The sequence below is a fragment of the Ambystoma mexicanum genome, chromosome 1q (genome assembly GCF_040938575.1).
Source record: "Ambystoma mexicanum isolate Mex_15411 chromosome 1q, UKY_AmexF1_1, whole genome shotgun sequence".
In the NCBI taxonomy this organism is placed as follows: Eukaryota; Metazoa; Chordata; class Amphibia; order Caudata; family Ambystomatidae; genus Ambystoma; species Ambystoma mexicanum.
The window spans coordinates 434,248,098-434,263,565 of record NC_090922.1 but is presented as its reverse complement, the minus strand read 5'-3'; the positions used below and the strand labels follow the sequence as shown (position 1 = coordinate 434,263,565).

At 47.0% G+C, this 15,468-nt stretch overlaps 1 protein-coding gene across 1 annotated transcript in view; it reads left to right on the top strand.

Annotated features, from left to right (window-relative positions):
- Positions 1 to 15,468, top strand: part of LOC138528325 (heat shock factor protein 4-like) — a 731,255-nt gene that overhangs the window by 204,112 nt on the left and 511,675 nt on the right. Inside the window, exons 3-4 of the mRNA XM_069639844.1 lie at positions 729 to 856; positions 9,085 to 9,209. Coding sequence (XP_069495945.1) covers positions 729 to 856; positions 9,085 to 9,209 — 253 coding nt within the window. The remainder of the gene's footprint in view (positions 1 to 728; positions 857 to 9,084; positions 9,210 to 15,468) is intronic.

The following is a 15,468-nucleotide window of genomic DNA, read 5'->3' as shown; positions in this document are numbered from 1 at the left end:
ATTCTTGCTAACCAAATTATATTCAGAGACATAAATTCATGCAGTTATGCTTCCCTACATAACGTTCTCACTCGTATACCCCTCATAACTATCTACATTTATCTACACAAATGTATTACATGGAGGGGTGATAAAATAGCACTTATCTGCTGAAGAGCAGCAAAAGAAGAGGAGGAGCCCAGGGACAGGATGGTTGCCATAGCTGGGCTGTGCAGGACTGGACTACAGAGACTTTAGGAGTTGTAGTTCAAAAAAGGAGAAGTTAGTCATGAACACTTTTCAGAGTTTTCTTGTGTTTTGTTGAAACTGCTGAAGAGTATTAAATTGAAGTTGAAGCATAATGCTCGCCTCTAGTCTTGCCATAGAAGTTCAGCTGCCAGGCAGCCAAGATGGAGTTATTACGCTAACTAAACACACATTGGAATAGCGAGAAAAGAGATTTGAAGAGATATGTACACATTGAAAGCAGAGGCGTAGCCAGGATTGTCTAGCAAATGGAGCCTGATGCTAATGTAGTTGAGCCCACTGCACTGACAAAAATATCTGTAAATTCCCACACATCGCTGCTGAGTGGGCATTTACAGATTTTGGGTGGGCCTTTCCCCTCAGGCCCTACCCTGCCTACGCCTCTGATTGAAAGACAATGCTAAAATGATACACGAGGTTTACAATTTACAGTCTTCTCTGGGTACTTCAGTCGATTCTATTTTCCCTTCTCACCCTTTTAGATGGCTTCCGGAAAGTGGTCAATATCGAGCAAGGCGGCCTGGTCAAGCCCGAGCGCGACGACACGGAATTCCAGCACCTCTACTTCTTGCAGGGGCACGAGCACCTCCTGGAGCACATCAAGCGGAAGGTGAGCAAAGGCGCGAACCCGCCTGCCCAAAACATGGCGGCTTGCAGAGCTGCAGCGAACCTCATAGCTCAGCCACACCAGCCACAAGCGAGCTCTAGAGTGGAAGCGCGTTTGTGTATTGGGATAAGAAAAGTGTGTTCTGGTAAACAAGGCTGTGCGCGCTGCCATTTAATACACATTCAAATTGCAAATGCATGTCCTTCTACTGTGATACATTAAAGACACATAGGGCCTGATTTACATAACAGTTGTTTGCGTCATTGTAAAACGCTTTGTAAATCAAGCCCATAGCGTTATTTTATTTTTGTAATACAGAAATATTTATTTTAATAATTCATTCAAATGTACTTACAATTTGTTTGTGTGTTCTTTTACCCTCCCTGTCATTGGAACAGCATATGAAGGCCACGCTTATTGTCTTCCTCTCTGTTTCATCGTGGGGGGGTGAGAGGGGGGTGGGCAGTAGGGTAGGCATCCACCCAGGTTCCGGAACACAGTATCCCATGTAGACTTGGAAACTGCCAGCCAGTTTAGAAGTCTCTGCCCTTTACTGCTTCTCAAGGGAATTGTGCACGGGGTTGTCATCAGGGCATGATCAATGACACAACACTTATAAGTCATGATGTATACATTATTTAGTGGAAGGACTCTGCATTCCACTGTTAGAATATTTGCTAATATTGCACTATTGTAGAAGGCCACACTAGTGAAAAGGAAATGACATTTTATTCAGATAAACGGACAAAGCGCATACCAATCTGGAGAATGAATTGCATTAGTAGGATAAGACAGCAAAAGAGAACAAATACAATATAATAAAACAAGCACAATCAGCAGTAAAGAGAAAGCCAATGAAAGCGATGATGGCAGTCAAAGTCCAGATGCACCTCTCAACCCCCAGCAGAGAAGATCCAGGAGGTGGAGAAGGGAGACAGTGAGAAGTAGCAAGACGCCAACTGGCCTATAGGACAATAGGGCAATGCTTGACAGGCACGGCCTTAGGGGTGGCGAGCCGGTTGTCCGCCCGGGGTGCCACGCCCCCCAGGGCGCCATTAGCCCCCGCCACGCCAGCTCGGGGGAGTCTTTCAAGGGCTCCCCCGAACTGGCATAGCGGGAGAAGGCCCAGCAGGCAGGCGCATTCAATGTCAATCGGATGCTGAGCACCCGATTGTCACCAAATGCGCCCCACCGCCGCGGTCGTCTTCACCAACAAAAGGCACCGTTAGCCCCCCGCCACGCAAGCTCTGGGGAGTCTTTCAAGGGCGCCCCCGAGGTGGCGTAGTGGCGGCAGGCACCTCATTGTTAGGCAATGCGCCCGCGGCAGCGGAGCGCATTTAGGAACAACAGGGTGCTAATGCACCATATTCACAGAATTGCCTCCTCGCAGGAGCAAGGAGGTTTAAAAAAAAATAATAATAAGTGTCACTCCGTGGCCACGCCCCTGTTGACCAGGGGCGCGCGGGGAAGGGTGGCACCAATCCAGCCCCTAAGGCTGGCCCTGATGCTTGAACCAAAAATGCAAAATGCTAGTGTGTGCCAGTTTTTTTGGTCAAAGTGGGCCACATTGTTGGCCAAAGTGGGCCAGTTTGATGAGTTACTTCACTATGCAGCTAGTAGTTTTGACCATTGTTGCTGAATAATTCACAATTCTCCTCACATTTGATCAAAAAACTCCACCTTGGGTACTACCCAGTCTGTCACAAAAGGAATGAACTGCTGTATGCAGCTGTGGGCCACTTTCTTCATTGGTGCTCGAGATAATTGTACGCCCCAGCCCAATCCTTGAAGTAGCACTTCCCAGAAATCCTCACTCGGGGTAGGAGTGGGCCACAGAGAAGCCAGTAAAACATTGTCCAAGACCTAACGGGAGGCATCCTTTTAAACAAAGGAAAGCCGCAAGGGTGGCCCCCATTGATCAGGCTGCATGCAAAAGAAAACCCTGCTGAGATCCCGAAAGGGCCATCTCTGCACCCTGAGGCAGCTCTTCGATTGGGGGCTAGCCAGAGGTCGTGCTACATATAGTTAGGTGCAGGGGTGTAGCTTGGTCTGGAAAAAGACCCAGGGATACGCTAATGTCGGAACTGTCAGGACTGGGGGCTAGCTGGCCTTTTGCTAGTAGTCCCTGTGCTTCTATCCGGGGTTACAACCAAAAGACCTGGCGCTACAGCCCTCTTAGCCCCCCACTAGCAACGCCTCTGGTTAGGTGTTGTTGGGGGTTACATGTGATTTTAACAAATGAAATTACACAGAATGCTTTTTTTTAAAAAATATTTATTTTGGGGGCTTTTCCCTAAGCCCCATTTCCATATGGTTTTAACCCCACCCAAACCCCTCACCGCTCGTTTTAACCCCTTACCCCATCCCATATACATTTTTTTAAAAAAATCGATATTTTTTCGTTATACAATTTTCATTATCACAGCATTCTCCGTAATTGCATTCTTTAAACTCACTGCATACCGTTGTTGTTTGGGTAGTGGTTGGTCCGCCGCGCAGTGCCTTCTGGTCATGAGGCACAGGGAGTAGGGGAGCCGGCGGGCAGCACATGGAGCGGCAGCACATCAGGTCTTACGGCTACTTCTGGGTCCTACTCACAGCCAGCACAGCCATTTGCCAGCACGACCTCAGTACCCCAACCCCAGCGCTGAGGATGTGTGCTAGTGGATAGAGAACAGTCTGCTTCCATGCCGGAAGTGCACTGCTGGCAGGATGGGTCTGGCGGAACTCTATGGGCAACGGAGCAAGCTTCACAGCAATGGCAGCTGCCCCCACTGCTTCCTCGCTGAGAGGCGAGTGGCAGCTCCTGCACACCAGCACCTCCCCTTCATCCCTGATCCAAGATGCCCCTTCGAAATGTCCCTAAAACGATCATGTTTTGCCAATGTCCTGGCAAAAGAGGCCTTCACAATGAAATGACTGGCTAACTTTTTTTAGTTTTTTTATTATTATTATTTTTTTTTACAAAATGTGGTTTCCACAATTTGTGCAGAGGTCGGCCAATCCCCCACTTGCTCACCTGTTGCCACAGAACCATTTTCAAATGTCTGCATCTGACAATAGTGCAGCGTATGCAAATACCTCTATAACACCACAATGATCAGGGCGATATGGCATACACCTAGAACTACACTGATCAGGGCGATGGGGCAAACACCTAGAACTACACTGATCAGGGCGATGGGGCATACACCTAGAACTACACTGATCAGGGCGATATGCATACACCTAGAACTACAGTGATCAGGGTGATGGGGCAAACACCTAGAACTACACTGATCAGGGCAATGGGGCATACACCTAGAACTACAGTGATCAGGGTGATGGGGCATACACCTAGAACTACACTGATCAGGGTGATATGGCATACACCTAGAACTACACTGATCAGGGCGATATGGCATACACCTAGAACTACAGTGATCAGGGGGATGGGGCAAACACCTAGAACTACAGTGATCAGGGTGATGGGGCAAACACCTAGAACTAAAGTGATCAGGGTGATGGGGCAAACACCTAGAACTACACTGATCAGGGCGATATGGCATAAACCTAGAACTACAGTGATCAGGGTGATATGGCATACACCTAGAACTACAGTGATCAGGGCGATGGGGCATACACCTAGAACTACACTGATAAGGGTGATATGGCATACACCTAGAACTACACTGATCAGGGCGATATGGCATACACCTAGAACTACAGTGATCAGGGTGATGGGGCATAAACCTAGAACTACACTGATCAGGGTGATATGCATACACCTAGAACTACAGTGATCAGGGCGATGGGGCATACACCTAGAACTACAGTGATCAGAGCGATGGGGCATACACCTAGAACTACACTGATCAGGGCGATATGGCATACACCTAGAACTACAGGGATCAGGGCGATGGGGCATACACCTAGAACTACACTGATCAGGGTGATATGCATACACCTAGAACTACAGTGATCAGGGTGATGGGGCAAACACCTAGAACTACAGTGATCAGGGCGATGGGGCAAACACCTAGAACTACAGTGATCAGGACGATGGGGCAAACACCTAGAACTACAGTGATCAGGGCAATGGGGCATATACCTAGAACTACACAAATCAGGGCGATATGGCACACACCTAGAACTACAGTGATCAGGGCGATGGGGCATACACCTAGAACTACACTGATCAGGGTGATATGGCATACACCTAGAACTACACTGATCAGGGCGATGTATGACATACACCTAGAACTACAGTGATCAGTGCGATGGGGCATACATCTAGAACTACACTGATCAGGGCAATGGGGCATACACCTAGAACTACAGTGATCAGGGCGATGGGGCATACACCTAGAACTACAGTGATCAGGGCGATGGGGCATACACCTAGAACTACACTGATCAGGGCGATATGGCATACACCTAGAACTACAGTGATCAGGGCGATGCGGCAAACACCTAGAACTACACTGATCAGGGCGATGGGGCATACACCTAGAACTACACTGATCAGGGCGATATGGCATACACCTAGAACTACAGTAATCAGGGCGATGGGGCATACTCCTAGAACTACACTGATCAGGGTGATATGCATACACTTAGAACTACACTGATCAGGGCGATATGGCATACACCTAGAACTACAGTGATCAGGGCGATGGGGCATACACCTAGAACTACAGTGATCAGAGCGATGGGGCATACACCTAGAACTACACTGATCAGGGCGATATGGCATACACCTAGAACTACAGTGATCAGAGCGATGGGGCATACACCTAGAACTACACTGATCAGGGCGATATGGCATACACCTAGAACTACAGTGATCAGAGCGATGGGGCATACACCTAGAACTACAGTGATCAGGGCGATATGGCATACACCTAGAACTACAGTGATCAGGGTGATGGGGCAAACACCTAGAACTACAGTGATCAGGGCGATGGGGCAAACACCTAGAACTACAGTGATCAGGACGATGGGGCTAACACCTAGAACTACAGTGATCAGGGCGATGGGGCATACACCTAGAACTACACCAATCAGGGCGATATGGCATACACCTAGAACTACAGTGATCAGGGCGATGGGGCATACACCTAGAATTACACTGATCAGGGTGATATGGCATACACCTAGAACTACACTGATCCGGGCGATGGGGCAAACACATAAAACTACACTGATCAGGGCGATGGGGCATACACCTAGAACTACACTGATCAGGGCGATATGGCATACACCTAGAACTACAGCGATCAGGGCGATGGGGCATACACGTAGAATTACAGTGATCAGGGCGATGGGGCATACACCTAGAACTACAGCGATCAGGGCGATGGGGCTTACACCTAGAACTACAGTGATCAGGGCGATGGGGCATACACCTAGAACTACAGTGATCAGGGCGATATGGCATACACCTAGAACTACAGTGATCAGGGCGATGGGGCATACACCTAGAACTACACTGATCAGGGCGATATGCATACACCTAGAACTACAGTGATCAGGGTGATGGGGCAAACACCTAGAACTACACTGATCAGGGCGATGGGGCAAATACATAGAACTACAGTGATCAGGACGATGGGGCAAACACCTAGAACTACAGTGATCAGGGCGATGGGGCATACACCTAGAACTACAGTGATCAGGGCGATGGGGCATACACCTAGAACTACACTAAACAGGGCGATATGGCATACACCTAGAACTACACTGATCAGGGCGATATGGCATACACCTAGAACTACAGTGATCAGGGCGATGGGGCATACACCTAGAACTACACTGATCAGGGCGATGGGGCATACACCTAGAACTACACTGATCAGGGCGATATGGCATACACCTAGAACTACAGCGATCAGGGCGATGGGGCATACACCTAGGGCTACACTGATCAGGGTGATATGCATACACCTAGAACTACAGTGATCAGGGTGATGGGGCAAACACCTAGTACTACAGTGATCAGGGCGATGGGGCATACACCTAGAACTACAGTGATCAGAGCGATGGGGCATACACCTAGAACTACAGTGATCAGGGCGATGGGGCATACACCTAGAACTACACTGATCAGGGCGATATGGCATACACCTAGAACTACAGTGATCAGGGCGATGGGGCAAACACCTAGAACTACACTGATCAGGGCGATGGGGCATACACCTAGAACTACACTGATCAGGGCGATATGGCATACACCTAGAACTACAGTAATCAGGGCGATGGGGCATACTCCTAGAACTACACTGATCAGGGTGATATGCATACACTTAGAACTACACTGATCAGGGCGATATGGCATACACCTAGAACTACAGTGATCAGGGCGATGGGGCATACACCTAGAACTACAGTGATCAGAGCGATGGGGCATACACCTAGAACTACACTGATCAGGGCGATATGGCATACACCTAGAACTACAGTGATCAGGGCGATGGGGCATACACCTAGAACTACACTGATCAGGGTGAAATGCATACACCTAGAACTACAGTGATCAGGGTGATGGGGCAAACACCTAGAACTACAGTGATCAGGGCGATGGGGCAAACACCTAGAACTACAGTGATCAGGACGATGGGGCTAACACCTAGAACTACAGTGATCAGGGCGATGGGGCATACACCTAGAACTACACCAATCAGGGCGATATGGCATACACCTAGAACTACAGTGATCAGGGCGATGGGGCATACACCTAGAATTACACTGATCAGGGTGATATGGCATACACCTAGAACTACACTGATCCGGGCGATGGGGCAAACACATAAAACTACACTGATCAGGGCGATGGGGCATACACCTAGAACTACACTGATCAGGGCGATATGGCATACACCTAGAACTACAGCGATCAGGGCGATGGGGCATACACGTAGAATTACAGTGATCAGGGCGATGGGGCATACACCTAGAACTACAGCGATCAGGGCGATGGGGCATACACCTAGAACTACAGTGATCAGGGCGATGGGGCATACACCTAGAACTACAGTGATCAGGGCGATATGGCATACACCTAGAACTACAGTGATCAGGGCGATGGGGCATACACCTAGAACTACACTGATCAGGGCGATATGCATACACCTAGAACTACAGTGATCAGGGTGATGGGGCAAACACCTAGAACTACACTGATCAGGGCGATGGGGCAAATACCTAGAACTACAGTGATCAGGGCGATGGGGCATACACCTAGAACTACAGTGATCAGGGCGATGGGGCATACACCTAGAACTACACTAAACAGGGCGATATGGCATACACCTAGAACTACACTGATCAGGGCGATATGGCATACACCTAGAACTACAGTGATCAGGGCGATGGGGCATACACCTAGAACTACAGTGATCAGGGTGATGGGGCAAACACCTAGAACTACACTGATCAGGGCGATGGGGCAAATACCTAGAACTACAGTGATCAGGGCGATGGGGCATACACCTAGAACTACAGTGATCAGGGCGATGGGGCATACACCTAGAACTACACTGATCAGGGCGATATGGCATACACCTAGAACTACAGTGATCAGGGCGATGGGGCATACACCTAGAACTACACTGATTAGGACGATATGGCATACACCTAGAACCACAGTGATCAGGACGATATGGCATACACCTAGAACCACGGTGATCAGGACGATATGGCATACACCTAGAACCACGTCACTTTTTTCATATAAGATACTTATTTGATGTCATCAAGTTTATGGATCCAAAACACACAGGACGATCTAACATACCTTTCTTACAGTTACACACATTTACATAGACACAGGAGTAAAGTGCTGAACATTACATGTATTTCTTTTGGTTCATTTAAGTCTGGAAATTGCCTCCCTTCCTGTTGTGTAAGGGATTCACTCAATCTTATATGTCTTGCCACTTAACTTGTGCGGTGTATACATGTTTACACTGCTTTAGCAAAATATGTAAATACCTGTACTTTATAGGAAGAAGTACATAGTCTAGTGATTACCACCCTAAGCTCGCAGTAAAAACAGGCATGTATGAATGTTTTAACTGTCGAATGACGCACTGTTTGATCTTGTGCAAAGCTATTCTTATTTATGCGCTCTCGCTTCCCAATAGCACCTCTGCAACATTATGCTAATGGTAGAAGCGCGGTGTGGGAAAGCTTATCAAACTGCATTTCATAAACATGGAATGACCACATGCTCTTTCCACCCGTGTTTCCAGGTGTCTGTGGTGAAAAATGAGGAAACCAAGATGCGCCAGGAGGACCTGAGCCGGCTGCTATACGAGGTGCAGATCCTGCGAGGCCAGCAAGAGAACATGGAGTGTCAAACGCAGGACATGAAACAGTGAGTGCCAAGAAGTGGCATGGTCTCTGAGGGTGGATCTGTGTAGCGGAAGCTGTCCATGCTTCTCAGCGCTGTAGGTCAGCCATGGAGTGTTAGCCCAGCCCTCCATGGCCCAAGCCATTCGTTGCACTAGCCGTGGGGCCCTGAACTGTCATACTTTCTGAGGCCTCTCTGTATGGCGATTTGGCAACAGTTGTGAGGAACAGGCTGTGCTGAATGCTTTTTTATAGCGCACTGATGCTTCCGTGAGGCGCCCGTTCTTCCTCTCTCATTCTGAGCTTCCCATGTTTTTCTTTTTTACCGTCAGCCGATTCGCTCTGATGTGGGAGGGTACTACTGTAGTGTATTTGCACGGCTGTGAAAACTCTGTGGACGTGTGGACACACCACAGCCATATTGCCATACCCACAGATACCTGAGAATTCAGCTTTGAGGGTAAACGCTAGACATGCCAGCCGTGACTGGGCATTCCAGCGCCCTCCCAGACCTTGCACAGTCCAGTAATAGGTCCAGTGATAGGTTCGCGTGAGGCCTTATTCAGTAAGAAGATTGCGCTGTGGGGCGGCACGCATGCTCCTAGGAGCAGGTACCGCTTTGGCCTGTTCATGGCAGAAAGAACGGTGTACAGTCGTTTTGCTGTCAGGTTTTTTTGGGTGTGCTTTTTTTTAGGAAAAATGTACAATGAAAAAACCCATCAAAAGATATAGGGTGGGTGTGCGAGGGGATAAAAAGGGTAGGGAGGGGGTTGGAATAGGGACCTCATAATAGGGATGAGGTTTGGGGGAGCCGCCAAATGTAAAAAATAATGGATTTTTTTCAGTGTCATTTTTTCTATAATAAATTACATCGGAAAAAAACCCTGGTGGCATAGGTACATAGAACCACTCTGCACATGTGATATTTGATAAGGTTCCAATGAAGTATCTCAAAATGCACCCGTGAGGAGCGTATGCAGAGGAAAATCCCTCGCTATATATTCCTCAATATATATTGAGCATACAATTTGGCCATGCACAATGACATCTTCAGAGATCCAGTTGTGCACTTTGGTTCCCAGTTTAAAAATCTCAGAAATAGACTCCATTTTAGGATTGGCAATAATCATGGAAATATGGCAGTTTTTCTTCCTCAGTCCTGGAATGTGCTGATTTAGATTCTTATTTATTTATTTGGGTTTTTGGAAATCACTTCTCGTCTCAATGCAGCCGGATCAGTGCACCTGGAAGAGACGTACCGCAGGAGTGAGGGTGAGACGGATCAGTGCACCTGGAAGAGACGTACCGCAAATAGTGCAAGGAAGCAGCAGGAGTGAGGGTGAGACGGATCAGTGCACCTGGAAGAGACGTACCGCAAATAGTGCAAGGAAGCAGCAGGAGTGAGGGTGAGACGGATCAGTGCACATGGAAGAGACGTACCGCAAATAGTGCAAGGAAGCAGCAGGAGTGAGGGTGAGACGGATCAGTGCACCTGGAAGAGACGTAACGCAAATAGTGCAAGGAAGCAGCAGGAGTGAGGGTGAGACGGATCAGTGCACCTGGAAGAGACGTAACGCAAATAGTGCAAGGAAGCAGCAGGAGTGAGGGTGAGACGGATCAGTGCACCTGGAAGAGACGTACCGCAAATAGTGCAAGGAAGCAGCAGGAGTGAGGGTGAGACGGATCAGTGCACATGGAAGAGACGTACCGCAAATAGTGCAAGGAAGCAGCAGGAGTGAGGGTGAGACGGATCAGTGCACCTGGAAGAGACGTAACGCAAATAGTGCAAGGAAGCAGCAGGAGTGAGGGTGAGACGGATCAGTGCACCTGGAAGAGACGTACCGCAAATAGTGCAAGGAAGCAGCAGGAGTGAGGGTGAGACGGATCAGTGCACCTGGAAGAGACGTACCGCAAATAGTGCAAGGAAGCAGCAGGAGTGAGGGTGAGATGGATCAGTGCACCTGGAAGAGACGTACCGCAAATAGTGCAAGGAAGCAGCAGGAGTGAGGGTGAGACGGATCAGTGCCCCTGGAAGAGACGTACCGCAAATAGTGCAAGGAAGCAGCAGTAGTGAGGGTGACGGATCAGTGCACCTGGAAGAGAGGTACCGCAAATAGTGCAAGGAAGCAGCAGGAGTGAGGGTGAGACGGATCACTTCACCTGGAAGAGACGTACCGCAAATAGTGCAAGGAAGCAGCAGGAGTGCCGCAAATAGTGCAAGGAAGCAGCAGGAGTGAGGGTGACGTACGGGTGAGACGGATCAGTGCACCTGGAAGAGACGTACCGCAAATAGTGCAAGGAAGCAGCAGGAGTGAGGGTGAGACGGATCAGTGCACCTGGAAGAGACGTACCGCAAATAGTGCAAGGAAGCAGCAGTAGTGAGGGTGAGACGGATCAGTGCACCTGGAAGAGAGGTACCGCAAATAGTGCAAGGAAGCAGCAGGAGTGAGGGTGAGACGGATCATTGCACCTGGAAGAGACGTACCGCAAATAGTGCAAGGAAGCAGCAGGAGTGCCGCAAATAGTGCAAGGAAGCAGCAGGAGTGAGGGTGACGTACGGGTGAGACGGATCAGTGCACCTGGAAGAGACGTACCGCAAATAGTGCAAGGAAGCAGCAGGAGTGAGGGTGAGACGGCTCAGTGCACCTGGAAGAGACGTACCGCAAATAGTGCAAGGAAGCAGCAGGAGTGAGGGTGAGACGGATCAGTGCACCGGGAAGAGACGTACCGCAAATAGTGCAAGGAAGCAGCAGGAGTGAGGGTGAGACGAGCCGGTCGTTCCTAGGCGAGGACCACGTTATGTGAGGAGAACGCTGGGGAATCCGTGTATATTTTCTAGTCACACCTTGTGCCATAGCCCCTTCCTTTTAGGCATATGACTGACTCTTATATGTGCAATCTTAACATGCACTCTTAAAGTCGGAAAATCACACTTCCTTTTTAATTTTGAGGAATTGTTTGAGCAGCCAGACACACATTTCTGTAGATATCCGGTGATTTTGATTCTGGGTGTTTTAATACAACAGCTATGCCCCTGATCACTATTTGCATCGACCTGTATTGTATTTCAATGTACATGGACATGTATGCATCGCAGAACTACCTTGGAGAAGTAGCGAAGATCGGTGCAGAAGGCAAGGGCAGCGGAGTGCTAGGTTCATGGATCAAGTGTGGAGGATGAAGGTTGCCTACAACACAGCATAGGGCACAGGCTATGAATGCTCACACCTATGCGTGTCCTAATACAGGAACTCAAAACGCCAACAACAATTTTCCATTTAGCTAAATGTGGAAAACTACTAGCCGCACTGCATTCTGGTGCTTGTCCACTTACATTTATGAAATAAACATGCATGTAAAATGACATGTGCTGTCAATACAGGAATTACAAAAACATTATTTGAGAGTTCTGTTTCAGCCTATGTTTTACGAAAGAACAGTACGAATGAAGTAATTATGGTGGAAAAGTGAGCTGTGGTTTATGCATACATATTTTGATATGCATAGGATTAATATAGCTTAAACCAAGTAACTAAGTAATAGAGCACTGTACAGAACAAGTTTGGTGAATACAGGGAGAGAACATTGAGGAGAGCCACTATCCATGGGATGAGAGAACAATAAATAGGGTTGATCACCTTTGCAGAAGTCCCGGTTTGTGTACATAGCCAGAGATCGGTGGGGAACCTGTATGCAAATATTCACATTCTGGAAGGGCAAGTCCAGCCTTTCAATTCAGGGTTAAATGGTGCAATTTATGAGCACTGGCTTTGCTAAAAAGTGGGCAAAACACCATACAAATAATTCTCTAACACATGGAAAATTCCAATATGTCAGAGAGGGTACATTCAAGCCAGGCACTGCCCATTGGTCATTCACCAGGATAACCTGCACAATTCCTGCAGGGAGAGGCAGGAATCCTGTCAGCTGTTCTCTGTGATACTAGCTCCTCCATAAAGGGCAGGAGGGTGGCAAGGCACCACCCATTATGGATATTTCACCCCTCACTACAACCATACTCTCAATGGTAATATATAACATTACATATACTGTCTGGTTGGGCTGTTATATGATTGATGCACATTTCAAGGCACCTCTATAAAAATGAATGTTATTTTAGCCCTGTGATTTACACTTTGTTTGCCAATAACTTGATCACATGGGTTCCACATGTTATTTTTTCAATCTTGCCAATCATTTTGACATCACTTTAAGGGTAGTCAGCAAAGTAGGCGTTGGTTTACTTTTCCTTGGCTGAATTCAGTGACCTGGCATGTGAGCAATGTGCATGAATTTGGGATATGCTAAACTGTCAGTGGATTACATTTTTTGACAAACCATAATGTGGTAAATGCGGAGTTAAAAAAAAACATATACCTCATTAATTGAAATACTTTTCAGATTGTTTTTGCACATGCAGCCCTGAAAGAAACAAATAAACTCCCTTGTTGAAATCCAGGTGCACCATGCAGCAAAAGGCAAAAGATGTACCATTTCCATCCAGAGTGGGAAACCAATTTTGGTTCTTCCAGCGTAAAAAGAAAACAGGCATCTTTAATCTACGGTGCACAAGTTTGAGTGGGAAAAAAGAGTAAAGTTGATAGACATTTTTCAGTAATACACACAAATTATGAAAATAATGTTCCCAAAGGAAGCTGTCTGCAATCCTTAAAAGTAGGTACACTAAGCTCTGCAGTGCAAATGCTGTTACAGAAACATCCCTCAAAGTTGCTAATTAATTATGGCAAAACAAATGTACTCTTACAGATGGTGCAATTGTTTAGGGCACAGTGAATCACGTGGCTAAGTCTGATGTAAGAGATTTTAAAAGCTGTCATTAATTTGTCTGCCATGTCAGGTGTGCAGCTAGGTGCAAACACTATGGTACTATGGCAGAGAGGTTATCTGCACTATCATCCAACGTGATTGCCTATGTCCGCCAATCTGCCTTTTTCAGACGAACTTCCTGAAATCAAAACTTTCATCCCATATGAGAGCATTTGAGTGCTGTTGCTGTTTCAAGATACACACCAGATTACAGAGCACGGATGGATAGCAAGCAGTATCAGGCTCACATTGAATGTCTCGATTGGTTTCCCACATTCTGATATGCTTGACAATTTTTAGGAGACAGCTACTAATACAAAAACAATAAATAAGCATGGTTTTGAAGGTATTAATATAATGATAAATGCACATGTTATTCCTTTTTTTAATATAAAAGCAAATAAACGTCCCAAATAAATCTTGGTACAAATCCTCATATTCATGCACATCACCTATTGGCCATTAACTACACGTAGCTCTTGCCAACATAAAGGTTGGAGACACCTAGTCTAGATATTGTCTGCTGGGGGGGGGATAAGCCACTGAGAAATAAGCAGGTGCAGGTATGAGTTCAGAAGTGAATTTCCATTGGAAGCTGAGGTCTGGGGTTCGCCCTAGCAGTGAAAACATTTTGGGAGAAGATGAAGTTGTTGGGAAAACAAACAAGGTATAGAAACAAATAGCTTACACACATTAATTGAGACAATCTAAGAGTCCTGAAAATCAAAAAAAGGAGTCATATGAAGTACCTCGCTAAGCTAATAAAGCCAATGTGCACAACCATTTATGTTGAGCCAAGCTGGGAAAAAAGCAGTCAAAGAATAGTCATTACTGTTATTTTAGCGACATTGGCTTGTGTAAATACAAATTTACGCTATGCCCAGAACAATGTGTGGCTTTGTAAGTGGTTTTCTAAGGCTTTCTGAAGGTTGTGAGTTCATAACGTCACTTTTGCACAATTCTGTAGTCACGGTTTTCAGGAGATGATAGTCAAACTGTTTGACCACTCATTGGCTTTCTCTGCTATACTTACAGTGAGTCTACCAAATGCACTCAGGCGTACACATAATAGAGTTCCAAGATGAGCAATCCTTTTATCTTTTTCCCTATCAAGTCAGCCTCAGAAGAACACATTTCTTACCTGGTAATGTTCTTTCGACTGGATGTTCCGCCAACGTATTCCTCATCTTTTGATAATCTCCTTCCAGCAACAGCTACTTCGGAAAACATGTTTCACCATAGAGGGCGTTGTGCGTCGTTGAAACTTAATGTCCCTCGACAGCCTGTGTCCGCTTTCGAGCATGACATTACTGACAGTATATATAGTACGCACCACGCCCGTTACTTCAGTTCTAGTTTTTCCCACCTCTGGTTTCAGAACACAGGCATCCGCGGGATCAAAAGACCAGGCACTTAAGAGAGGAATGTGAAATACACAGACATTCTACTGAGGGGTA